Source organism: Hippocampus zosterae, chromosome 3 (assembly GCF_025434085.1).
Source record: "Hippocampus zosterae strain Florida chromosome 3, ASM2543408v3, whole genome shotgun sequence".
NCBI classification, from domain to species: Eukaryota; Metazoa; Chordata; class Actinopteri; order Syngnathiformes; family Syngnathidae; genus Hippocampus; species Hippocampus zosterae.
The window spans coordinates 4,879,257-4,892,719 of NC_067453.1; the positions used below are offsets into that span (position 1 = coordinate 4,879,257).

Sequence of the window (13,463 nt, forward strand, 5' to 3'; positions counted from 1 at the left end):
ATTGCTGTTAGCAGAGGACTGATAGAACAGTTAAGAAGAGTTAAAAAAACACAAAAGGAACAAAGATATTTAAAAAGTATTTTCCCCACAAACTATGAAAACATCTAAACATGAATTGTAAATTAACAACATTTAAAATATAATAGGGCGGCCCGGTAGTCCAGTGGTTAGCACATCGCCTTCACAGTGCAGAGGTACCGGGTTCGATTCCAGCTGCGGCCTCCCTGTGTGGAGTTTGCATGTTCTCCCCGGGCCTGCGTGGGTTTTCCCTGGGTGCTCCGGTTTCCTCCCACATTCCAAAAACATGCATGGCAGGCTGATTGGACACTCTAAATTGTCCCTAGGTGTGAGTGTGGTCATGGATGGTTGTTTGTCTCTGTGTGCCCTGCGATTGGCTGGCAACTGATTCAGGGTGTCCCCCGCCTACTGCCCGAAGACGGCTGGGATAGGCTCCAGCACCCCCCGCGACCCTAGTGAGGATCGAGCGGTTCGGAAAATGGATGGATGGATGGATAAAATAAAATAAACAGGGGGGGGGGGGGGGGTGCAAGGACAGAGAACGATGTCCAGAAACCAGAAATAACGCAAGACGAGGCAGAAGGGGACGATAACGGTGGTGCCGGACGGCCCTTGCGAGGGGGGAATGCCGGGGCTCTTGGGCCCCAGTTGCGGCTAAATTCCCACCAGCCGGCAGGGAAGGAGGTGGGGGCCTCACCGGAAGGTGAGGCGCCCAGGGCTCGCCCCGCTGGAACGGAGGGAAGTGGGAGTAGCCGCCCCACAACCCCCCTTAAACAAAAATCAGGCGAGGGCCCTTCCGGGGCCGAAACTGAGTGTGAACCTCGCGGGGCACCAGCGAGAGTCGTACCGGGTGTGGGACCCGGGAGGGGGGGCAAGTCGCTGACGGGGGCCGATTGCCCAGGAATGGAATGGAATGGTGCCGGCCGGCACGACTTGTTACTCGAAGGCCCTGTCACGATCACGAAAGAAATGACAAAGGGGGAAGACATGAAGGGAGGATCTGTGCCAGAATTGGTGAAGGGACTCCTCTGTCAAAATAACAAAACAAGAACAAAAAAAAGGAGATAAAGCTTCATCCAGGTTTAGGTAGGAGATGACACAGGTTATTTTTCTCCAAGAGATGCACTTCTCACAGGGGGAGCCATTTAAGTTTGAAAAAATTGGGCCGCTGGAAGTCATTCTCCAGTGCCTTGGCTCAAACACGCAAGCGAGGAGTCATGATTTTGATCTCCAATCGGGTCAAATTTTAAATAATGAAGGAAGGTGGTGACTAGGAAGGAAGGTAGCGTATTTTCCGCACTAAAATGTCCACTGGATTATGAGGCGCAGATTACCGGTAACCGTATGCCTTCAAATGAGGAAAATAAAAAAATAGACATGAATACAGTGATTCCAGTGTCAGATGGACTAGGTGTATGGAGAGAACCACATTCATTAGATTGGGACAGCACCCACTCCTCTGATGGAAAATGGACCCAACAATTTTATGGGACAGCGTGAAGGTGGTGATTAGAAGGAGACTGATTTCACACTGTATTTGCTTCTCGTCAGATTGGAAACATATCAGACACAGACTCTGAAATTAAGAGAATTGGAACAGCGTCAGCACATGAGTGGTTCAGAAATGCCTGATGAGATTAAGGAAAGTATGAACAGTATTTATGATTAATTTTTTGCCGTGAATGTGCCGTGCGACTGACTGGTGAACAGTTCAGGGTGTAGTCGGCCTTCAGCCCCCAGTCAGCTGGGATAGGTGGGCTCCGGCACCCCCACTCCCTCACAACCCTGTATAGCAGGGGTATCAAACTTATTTTAGTCGTGGGCCAATTTGGAGTTAAGTCTTCCCTCGGAGGGCCGTTATGACAGGGAAACCACAAAATTATTACATGAAATCAGTCAAGTCAATTATAATTGTTTGTTCAATTATTGTTCAAGTGAGTGTAAAAAGGGATTTTAGCAAGTTGACACATGATTTGCTTTGGCGGGCCACATAAAATGACCTGGCGGGCTGGATCTGGCCTTGAATTTGGCACGAGCGCTGTACAGGTTGAGTTAGCGGTGTTGATAATGGAAACAAATAACAAAAAAAAAACACATTTATTCTAGGGCCACCAAAGTCTCATTAGGGTTCCATAAGCCTTGTGAGAAATTTGTCTGCAAGTCTCGCTCTCCTATGGCATGACGGGGGTCTTTTCCGACTGTAAGTAAAGCATGACATTGCACATGTACAAAAGATGAAGCCAAAACTTGTCCGCTTTCAATGCAATGTTTTGCAGGAAAGGACATCGGCCTTTTGTTGGCATTAGCTGTTAATCGAGCATTATGTGTTGCTCTGGGTAGTACAGGTGCCCCCAAATGTCTGAAATAGAAACATTCATCCATCTGCACATGTTCCAAATGACTGCCCTTGATCACAAAGTTTGAATTGCGCTTGAAGTCTTGATATCGGTGCAGAGACCTTGTGGACATCATAGTATTTTTTGCTCATTATAAGGATTTTTTTGGTAGTTTATACAGGTTGGCGCTCCGAAAAGTTGACAGGTATGCTCAAAACAAGTAGACACCATGTTATCAATGAAAGAAAGATAAAAATTACGCTTCCAAGAACAGTATTGAACAGTATCTGACCTTCGGCGGATAGCAGCATCAAGCACCCAGGGAATGTTGGTGGCTCCCAGCACCAAAATGCCATCGTTATTGTTTCCCACACCTATGCAAATCACAGATTAAAACAATCAAAACTTCATGTACTCTTTTTTTTTTAAATACAGATGCAAGAAAATAATCAAAACTCTTCGGAATTGCCTTGATTTCTCTATATATTGGTTCATAAAATGTGATCTGTGCACGTAGCAAACATAACACAAGTAAGTATGTCAAAGAGAGGCAGGCAAATGAGAGTTCACCGATCAGAAAGTCAGAAAGTCAGCGTGACAAGACACAAGGGAAGGTGCTGGGCAGGGCTACGAAGATGCACAGCCAATCAGCTCACGGGAAAAATCCACTAGTGTGTGTGTGTATGTATATATATATTATATATACATATACACACACACACACATATACTCGCTTCTTCATTTACATGTCACGCCTCTTAGCCCAGCCCACCAATACGCTCCTCAGAGGCCAAAACATCTCGATACAAACAATGGATACAATGTTAATTCGATGGGTATATTTCACATGAATTGAGACACTGCACAAACTCAAGGACATCTTATTGTGCTGCCCACCCGAAGTTGAACCTTCTTGTTTGTACTATCAGTTAACAAGGCCTCAGTTTCATTCAGCTCAAGTTGGACCTTTTCCTGTGTGCTCTAAACGCACGCGGTTAAGGTTTGGTTTGGTTTGGAGGTCAATCAAGCATACAACAAAACGAAACTTTTAAACAACTTTGAGTTTGTCTGTACTCTATCAGCAGCTAATCGGATGCATTCCACTCTCTCTTCATTACCGTTCCTCTTCCTCCATGATCTGGAGGACGTAACTGTAAATGAATGAAATGAAAATTGTTCGCGATACCAGTAAACTCATGCTAAAAGAGTAACTTACATGTTGCGGTTTTGGAGTAAATAGCGGCGCGGACACAGTTATTTCCTAGTATCGAGTGGGACTTAGTTGAGTTTGCGCCACTGGGGGCTTTTGTATGGCCTCCGGGTTCCGGAACTTCCATTGTTATGACTCGATCATATATTTATTGTAATATTCTAGTCGAAATTTTAATGCATAGATTTTTGTTCCGGATGAGGGAATTTCCGTTTGACATAAGTCCGTAGGTGGAAATATTTACTGTAAATTTTTTGTCGCGGTCTGAGGAAATCTATATTGTAATTCTGTTATACATATAGCGCAACCTAGTGACGATTAAAATGTTTTACATTTACATTTTTTTACATTTTAACAAACTGAGGAAGGCCAACTCAAAATTTGTCAGAAAAGCCTCATTATATTGATCTTGAACTACGCCATATAGGGTTTTTTTGACGAAGAGCATGGCCAAATTCTAATTACTCACATGACATCATTGCTTTACCCAAATGATCCTAGCTTTTCCAAACTTCAATTATTTGATAAAAGTGCAGGCCTGAAGACATCTATGAACTTGTTTTTCAACATTGTGGTTGCGCCACCTACAAGCTACAGAAAGTAAATGTTTTATTCTGTCTGTCTATGACATTTTCTTCTCGCAGGATAACCAGATCTGCTTCATATTTGCTCAGTGTTTAGGACCTCGTAATGTTAAAACATATAAAATGTGCAATTTCATGAAATGCTGTTGCCGTGGCAATGCGCAGTTCTCCAAGAAAAAAACAACAACACATTTTGAGGGTCTAAATGTGCATGAAAATTCATGAAACTTTGCACACACATTACCCATTGCAAAGTCACCAATATTTGATTAGATTAGTGTGACTCAATGTATTTTTTTAACGGCTCGCTTGTCCCATGAAACTTTGTACAGGCCTGAGAAAATCAACAAAAAATTATTTTCTTGTGGAAAATTGCCTCACCAGTGGCCCCTAGATGTTTATAACAAAGCGGCCCCGGTTATACGTTTCTGCCAGATGTACGAAACGCTGCTCGTATATGAAACAGGCCAAGTCTGACAAAAATGTTTCTCTGAGTCATGTTAAATGGAACAAGAAGGCTGCAATTTGGAATTCACTTTAAAAGTCAGTGTCGCCTTGACTACAAAACCAGCTGCCTCTTGACCCACATGATCATGCCTTCTGAAAACCTCTCCCATTTTATGATAGATCAGGAATGAAGACCTCTACGAACTTATTTTTTGTCTTTGTGGTTGCGACACCTACTGGTTGGGGAGTTTCTATGTTGTAGTCTTTCATGCTTTTCTTTGAGCGGATGAAAAAGATTGACCTCATATTGGCTTGGAAGACTGTTTGTTTGTTTGTTTTGTTTGTTTATTGAACATAAAACATATACAGTAATAATTTGACAGAAATAAGGTAGATAAAAAAGTAAAAAGAAAGAAATCAGTCTTCATTCAACACAGTTATTATGTTCAAGGGAGTAGGATGAAGTAAAAAACTTATCTAGTCCTACCCCAACATTGTTTCCAATTTATTGCACAATTTCATTCTGAAAACATAAATTATATAATATGAATAAATAACAAATTCAAATTTAGTTCAGCAGCATGAACTCAGGAGCACAATAGAGTAAAAAAAACTTAAGTCAACAAAAGCTTTTTTTTTTCGGATCAAAATGAGGAAATCTGGATTGATGGCTACAATGAGCACATTTTGCAGTGCGCAACTTTTCCAGCGACTTATCAGTGTGATTGAGGTTTAGTGTCTTTAAGTGGCGCCTTGATTTATATAGCTTCTTGCTGGCCTCAACCGGCATTTTTTGACTTGTCTGTCTCCCAGTGTCGTCACAGTAAAGCCAAGCGCTACATACGCTTCGCCATAGCTCTCTTTGTCTTAGCTTTGGGGTGACTTTCTTTTGTCTTGTTATCTTCGTCTCTCTCCGCACCTTCTTTTCATCCCTGTTAAAAAAAAACTTTCACTCCTGAGACTTTGTTTACCTCGCTCCATATCGGCTGCTCGGTGCACAAAAAACAACAACAACAAAAAAACTATCATAGAGCGAATATTCCCAGCGCATTCTTCAACAATGAGAGCACCACTGCCAACTGCTCTAGTGGATGTGCAATTACACTTTCTTTTCTTCAAGAAAAAAAAAGCATGTTCACCAGAGTCAGCCCCCCCCCCACCCCCGGGGGCGCCCCACTCTTTGAGAAGCACTGACCGAGAGCAAGCAAAATTTGATGGCATATGTAACCGCCAAAGATGTACAAAAAAGTCTTGGGAGCCATGCGCTAAAGTGAACAGGAATTCCATCATTTTGAATTTCCTTCGCCGTCGTTTTGATTGCGAAGGTTCCTGTAACTTGACCCACATGTCTTGTCAATATCTGACATATGATGAAATTAAACCTAAAGACATCTCCAACCTTACTTTTATCGTAGTTGTAGTGCCACCTCCTGGCTGAAGGAATTTTATTAATATTTTTTGCTGTTGTTTTTTTTCATCGGGTTAACTAGATTTTCGTCATCTTTGCTCAGAAGAGTCTTTAGACCTTCATGACTTGCAACACAAAGTTTGCGTTTTTACACAATAAGGTGTTGCCAGAAAACAACCCCATTTTTGAGCATCTAAACCTGCACAAAAACTCATGAAACTCTACAACACATCAGTCTTAGCAACAAGTTTAATGTTTTCATAGGACATTGTGAGATTAAAAAAAAAATTAATTGCTCAAACCCTTACAAAGGTTTGTGAAGCAGCCCTGGTTGTTCATCAAGATCGATTACATTTTGGAATTACTGTACATGCAAATAGCCCAAGACCTTCCAAAAAGACTCTTGGAGCCATATGCTGAAGCTCAACAGAAGTAAAAGCAGTTTTTTTTTATTAAACACAAAAGTCTGCTTTCATAAGGGATTACAGGAATCAGAACAATTACTGTTGAGATACTGAAATTAGATGAATTAGAAAATTGTAAATTACACAATGGCTTGAATCGATTACTCAATTATTAAAATAGTTGACTGATTTGGTAATCCATAAATTGTTGATGAATCAATTCGCATCTAGTTCCATCAATAGTCTGCCATATAGAAGATTGCTGATTTGACACTTCACTGCCCTAATGACACCTTGTTATTTAACTGGATTCTCAGACAGCTTATGCTCACCCTGCATTTGGACCAAGAACTCTGTCTTAATGCGGCGGGCAGCTTCACTCTCGTTCTCATTCCTGGAGCCACACAGGGAGTCCACCTCATCGATGAAAATGATGGAGGGTTTGTGCTGGCGGGCCAAATCAAACAGATTCTTGACAAGTCTAAAAAAAACAACAAACAAACAAACAAACATAAAAGAGATGAGGATAGATGCAAGGCTATAGCGCTATTTAGAAAGAGAAGACACAAACAATTAAAAAAAAACTGTTTACGGCGGGTGTCTTGTGAAGCAGAGAAAAGGAGAGGTGAGAGAAATGGCCTGAGGGCATTTGGGGCCCGCCATCCATTTTTCAGCAGCCTGGGACCTTAACCCCCCCCCGCAAAAAAAAAACCCCTCAACTACATGACATTTGACATGGGCCGCAAGGTGAGTTGAAAAAAAGGTGAAGTAGGGCAGAGAGAAGGGAGTGTACTGTGGAACTTATATTCAAAGTTACAAATGAACCATTTATGAATAAAAGAACAACACAATAATTGAATAAAGATAGTTCAAAGCTTTGGCTCATTTTCAAAAAAAATCTAATTCAAATGTGCCAGTACCTCAACATTGCCAGGGCTGCGAGGGCTTCTTATAGCTGCTCGCAGCGCTAGTTATTATTTTTACGATTATTATTATTACTACTGTCTGGAAAACGTGCACGGAAACTAAACATGAAGAAAACTCACTAAACTTTGCATGTACATCGGCCCTGGCGAAAATTGTGAGTCACCATGCACAAGTACAAAAAAAATGGGTTGACAATATCCCCGACAGTGGTTTAAAGATGCTCTGACACATTTAGCATCGTCAGACGTACAAAAAGGTGTTCCTGGTTCGGCCCGGTGATTCAGTGATTAGCGCGTCGGCCTCACAGTGCAGAGGTGCAGGGTTCAATTATGGCTCTGGCCTCCCTGTGTCGAGTCTACATGTTCTCCCTGTGCCTGTGTGGGTATTCCGGTTTCCTCCCGCATTCCAAAAACATGCGTGGCAGGTTAATGGAATCCAAATTGGCCCTAGGTGTGAATGTGAGCGTAGATGGTTGTTCGTCTACGTGTGCCCTGTGATTGGCTGGTGACCGGGGACCCTGCCTACTGGCCCAAGACAGCTCTGGGATAGGCTCCAGCGTGCCGCGCGACACTCTTGAAGATAAAGCGGATCGGAAAATGAATGAACAAATATTCCTGATTCTATATTTCACCTGGATAGCCTGTGGGGCTAGGAGGACAAAACAGAACGACAATTCTGATATAGCGTTGGGACAGCGCTTCCATGGTGGTTTTCCGCACTTCTTGGAGCCACTATATACTATACCCCCCTAAGATGGCGCCGCTTGAAATTGAAATGAATTTACATGGGACAGGAGAAATGAACCAATCTCTTTTTTTCGTCAATGGATGCTAACGCTTCTTGTTTCTTGACTTTGAAACTTATCTTGTAACCGACGTGTGCACATTTTGAGCATGGCGTCTCTGATCCACTGGTGAAAGGACACTTTGATTCTCTTTCATCTCAAACTGCTTTAAACAACAAAGGGTATGAGGGAAAAGTGGTTAGGACTGCACAACTGTCCGTGTTTTATGTTATGTGTTGATCATTATTTTACTTTATGTTCGTGTTTTATGTTATGTGTTGTGTTTATTATTTTACTTTGTTAACTGTTTTGTAAAGCGCAAATGTATCGGCCCAAGGTGTACATTCTAAACCTAATAGGAAGTTCACCATGTCGACTTTATAGCTTCAGTTTCCCTTGCCCGGACGCGGGTCACCGGGGCCCCCCTCTGGAGCCAGGCCTGGAGGTGGGGCTCGTTGGCGAGCGCCTGGTGGCCGGGCCTACACCCATGGGGCCCGGCCGGACTCAGCCCGAAGAGGCAATGTGGGTCCCCCTTCTCATGGTCTCACCACCCGTGGGAGGGGTCAAAGGGGTCGGGTGCAATGCGAGCTGGGCGGCAGCCAAGGCGGGGACCCTGGCGGTCCGATCCTCGGCTGCAGAAGCTAGCTCTTGGGACATGGAATGTCACCTCTCTGGCAGGGAAGGAGCCCGAACTGGTGTGTGAGGCAGAGAAGTTCTGACTGGATATAGTCGGACTTGCCTCCACACACAGCCTAGGTTCTGGTACCAGTCCTCTCGAAAGGGGTTGGACTCTCTTTCACTCTGGAGTTGCTCACGGTGAGAGGCGCAGAGCAGGTGTGGGCATACTCATTGCCCCCCGGCTCAGTGCCTGTACATTGAGGTTCACACCGGTAGACGAGAGGGTTGCCTCCCTCCGCCTTCGGGTGGGTGGACGGGTCCTGACTGTTGTTTGTGCATATGCACCAAACAGCAGCTCAGCATACCCACCCTTTTTGGAGTCCTTGGAGGGTGTGCTGGAGAGTACTCCTGCTGGGGACTCCCTTGTTCTACTGGGGGGCTTCAATGCTCACGTGGGCAATGACAGTGAGACCTGGAGGGGCGTGATTGGGAGGAACGGCCCCCCCGATCAGAACTCGAGTGGTGTTTTGTTATTTGACTTCTGTGCTCATCACGGACTGTCCATAACGAACACCTTGTTCAAACATAAGGGTGTCCTCATGTGCACTTGGCACCAGGACACCCTAGGCCGTAGTTCGATGATCGACCTTGTGGTCGTGTCATCGGATTTGCGGCCGCATGTTCTGGACACTCGGGTGAAGAGAGGGGCGGAGCTGTCAACTGATCACCACCTGGTGGTGAGTAGGCTCCGATGGTGGGGGAAGATGCCGGTCCATCCTGGCAGACCTAAACGTATTGTGAGGGTTTGTTGGGAGCGTCTGGCGGAATCCCCTGTCAGAAGGAGTTTCAACTCCCACCTCCGACAGAGCTTTTCCCATGTTCCGGGGGAGACAGGGGACATTGAGTCCGAGTGGACCATGTTCCGTGCCTCTATTGTTGAGGCGGCCAATCTGAGTTGTGGCCGTAAGGTGGTTGGTGCCTGTCGTGGCGGCAACCCTCGTACTCGCTGGTGGTCACCAGCAGTAAGGGATGCCGTCAAGCTGAAGAAGGAGTCTTATCGAGCCTTTATGGCCTGTGGGACCCCAGAGGCAGCTGACGGGTACCGACTGGCCAAGCGGAACGCAGCTTTGGTGGTCGCCGAGGCAAAAACCCGAGCATGGGAAGAGTTCGGTGAGGCCATGGAAGCCGACTTCCGGACGGCTTCGAGGAAATTCTGGTCCACCATCCGACGTCTCAGGAGGGGGAAGCAGTGCACCACGAACACTGTGTACAGTGGGGATGGGGCGCTGCTGACTTCGACTCGGGACGTTGTGAACCGGTGGGCAGAGTACTTCGAAGACCTCCTCAACTCCACCAACACGCCTTCCTTGGAGGAAGCAGAGCCTTGGGACTCTGAGGTGGGCTCTCCTATCTTTGTGGTTGAAGTCACCGATGTGGTTAAAAAGCTCCTCGGTGGCAAGGCCCCAGGGGTGGATGAGATCCGCCCGGAGTTCCTCAAGGCTCTGGATGTTGTGGGGCTGTCCTGGTTGACACGCCTCTGCAACATCGCGTGGTCAACAGGGAGAGTGCCTCTGGATTGGCAGACCGGGGTGGTAGTCCCTCTTTTTAAAAAGGGGGACCGGAGGGTGTGTTCCAACTACAGAGGGATCACACTCCTCAGCCTCCCTGGTAAGGTCTATTCAGGGGTGCTGGAGTGGAGGGTCCGTCAGGAAGTCGAGCCGCAGATTGAGGAGGAGCAGTGTGGTTTTCGTCCCGGCCGTGGAACAGTGGACCAGCTCTACACCCTTAGCAGGGTTCTCGAGGGTATGTGGGAATTCGCCCAACCAGTCTACATGTGTTTTGTGGACTTGGAGAAGGCGTTTGACCGTGTCCCTCTGCTGGAAGAAGTAGCTAGGGAGAGGGAAGTCTGGGCTTCCCTGCTAAAGCTGTTGCCACCGCGACCCGGCCCCGGATAAGCGGTAGAAGATGGATGGATGAATGGATGGACTTTATATCTTAGAATTACGTGTCATTTTTGGCCTTTGATAGAGGTCATATTTGAACAAAGTCCTAGGGATTTTATCTGATCATTTTCAAATTTGGGTTTTTTCCTCTAAACATGTTTCAGATGAAAAGACAGAGAGCTTTTCGTTTTGTTGCACCAGGTTTGCCGTGGCAAAGTGCTGTTCATAAATAAACATTATAGTTAGAGGGTCTAAACCTGGGTGAAAACTCATGAAACTTCACAGACCTGGCATAAAAATCATAATTTTAGATTTTTTTTTTTGTGATTCAAAATTCCCAGTTCTGTGTTTCACGTAGATCTGTGACAATTGGTAAATAACTGCTCAATACCGACAAAAAAGTTTTTTGGAGCCATATGATTAAACCTAACAGACATGGGCGCCAATTTTGGCCTGTTATAGGGGTCATATTTGAACAAATTCCTCCAAGAGATTTTATCCGAATCATCTCCAAACTTTGGGTGTTTCATGTTAACATGTTTAAGATGAAAATTTATTGATAGCTTTTCATTTCGTGGCACGGTGTTGCATGGTGATCCTCTAGTGGCAAAGAAAATTAAAATTTCACAGGGTTTATTTATTTTATTTTTTTGGGGGGAGGGGGTATTTTCTTAAAATGGCTCAGGAGTGCCCCCCTATACATTTTTAACAAAGCACTCCTGGTTGTATGCTTCTTAAAAGGCCTGGCAAAAACATTTAGTTCTCGTTCTATGTGTCAGCACCCCAAAACACAAGTTCCCAAACATGGTCAGGATAGTGACGGCCCTTTTGAGCTGCTCGGATCCCTATCGTTTTCCGAATTAAAATGACACGATTTGGTTTTCTTACTGAGAAGTGTGCATAACCGAAACCTACAACAGTCAGAGCCACTGCTGTCAATGCCTAGAAACGAGGGTGTTGTACACATTTAACAGAGATCAACGCTAGCTTTAAACCAATCGAAATGGAAAACTACAAACATGTTGATAAATGTTTTGATCAATTACAGTAAAAGTGTTAATATGATTCAGTTATGATACTTTAGAAGTACTTAATCAAATTGACCTTACCTCTCTGAGCTCATCCGCCCCTACACACCTGCCCGGCGCCTCAGGTCTGTGGACCAGTCTTTGTTAGAAGTACCAAGAACTAAACTGAGGCTCAGAGGGGATCTAGCCTTTTCTGTTGCTGGTCCCTCTCTCTGGAATGACGTCCCACTGAACATTTGGCAAGCCTCCTCGCTGCCCATCTTTAAAGCCCTTTAAAGCCCTCCTCAAAACTCAATTGTATTCTTTGGCGTACGACTCAGCATGACTTAGATAAACGTCATCAGGCGCCGACAGGTATGGCAGCCTCGGTCACACGCTCCCTAGTATTATCCCTGTTTTTGTCATTTTCGTTTGTTTTTGGCGACCCTGAGCGGCTTACTTACACGAGGGAAAAGTTGCTGCTCATTGGGGAGTCTACGCTCGGTCTTTTTTCACCAGTACACGAAAATCCACAGGGTTTTTCGGAGCTAATCGCGAGCGGAGCGGCTGCGCTGTACGCAGCATGGAAACGCCGCCGGAGGGGGAAGCGAGCCGGCGTGCTCGTCAAGCTCCGGCAGCGTGGATTTCGAACCCCGCTCCCATCGATCCATCTTGCTAATCTACGATCTCTGCCAAACAAGATGGATGAACTTCTTCTCCTCACAAAGACCAACAAAACATTTGCACGTTCTGCTGCGCTCTGCTTCACCGAAACCTGGCTCAGTGACCGCCATCCAGATCCCGCGCTACATCTACCCGGCTTCCGCCTTCTCCGAGCCGACCGCGACACGGAGCTATCAGGGAAATCGAAAGGTGGTGGGATTTGCTTCTATATCAACGAAGAATGGTGCACTGATGTCACGAAGCTCGACGCACACTGCAGCCCGGACCTGGAGTCGCTGTCTTTAAACTGCAAGCCATTCTACTCGCCACGTGAGTTCACCTCCTTTTTACTAGTCGGTGTTTACATTGCGCCACAAGCTAACGCTAACACGGCGATACAAACGCTAGCCGAACAAGTAAACAAACTCGAGCTAAAATACCCAGAGTCACCCCTGATCATTTTGGGCGATTTTAATAGAGCACATCTTAACCGTGAACTTCCCAGATATAAGCAGCACATCGACTGTTTCACCAGAGAAGGCAACATTCTAGACCACTGCTATACAACAATCAAAAATGCATACCGATCGGTCGCCCGTGCAGCATTGGGTCTTTCTGACCACAATTTAATCCACTTAATACCTACATACAGACAGAAACTCAAATGTGTTAAACCGGTTGTTAAGACTGTGAAAAAATGGACAGATGAAGCAAAGCTAGCTCTACAAGAATGCTTAGACTGCACTGATTTGAAACTTCAACGGGCACACTGGATGAATACACAGACACTGTAACATCATACATCAGTTTCTGTGAGGACATGTGTGTACCAACGAAGTCCTTCCGCTCGTTTAACAATAACAAGCCATGGTTTACTCCCAAACTCAGGAAAGAGAAAGAGGCCGCATTTAGAAGTGGAGATCGGGCACTGTACAAACATGCCCGAAACCAATTGACGAAGGAAATTAACATCGCAAAGAGAAGCTATGCAGAGAGGCTGAAAAACCAGTTCTCTGCTAACGACTCTGCATCTGTATGGAATGGCCTGAAAGCAATCACTAACTATAGAATGCCATCCCCCCAAACAGTGAACAATAAGGGTCTTGCTGATGAA

General features: G+C 45.4%; 1 protein-coding gene and 1 long non-coding RNA gene across 3 annotated transcripts in view; both read right to left on the reverse strand.

The window, feature by feature from the left end:
- The window catches only part of LOC127597785 (uncharacterized), a 151,558-nt gene that overhangs the window by 48,255 nt on the left and 89,840 nt on the right, over positions 1–13,463 (reverse strand). The window lies entirely within an intron of this gene.
- Positions 1–13,463, reverse strand: part of vps4a (vacuolar protein sorting 4 homolog A) — a 29,198-nt gene that overhangs the window by 3,728 nt on the left and 12,007 nt on the right. For both annotated transcript variants that reach the window (XM_052060939.1, XM_052060938.1), the window contains 2 exons: positions 6,740–6,888; positions 2,647–2,728 (listed from right to left, as the gene is read on the reverse strand). In XM_052060939.1, the coding sequence (XP_051916899.1) occupies positions 2,647–2,728; positions 6,740–6,888 (231 nt within the window). The remainder of the gene's footprint in view (positions 1–2,646; positions 2,729–6,739; positions 6,889–13,463) is intronic.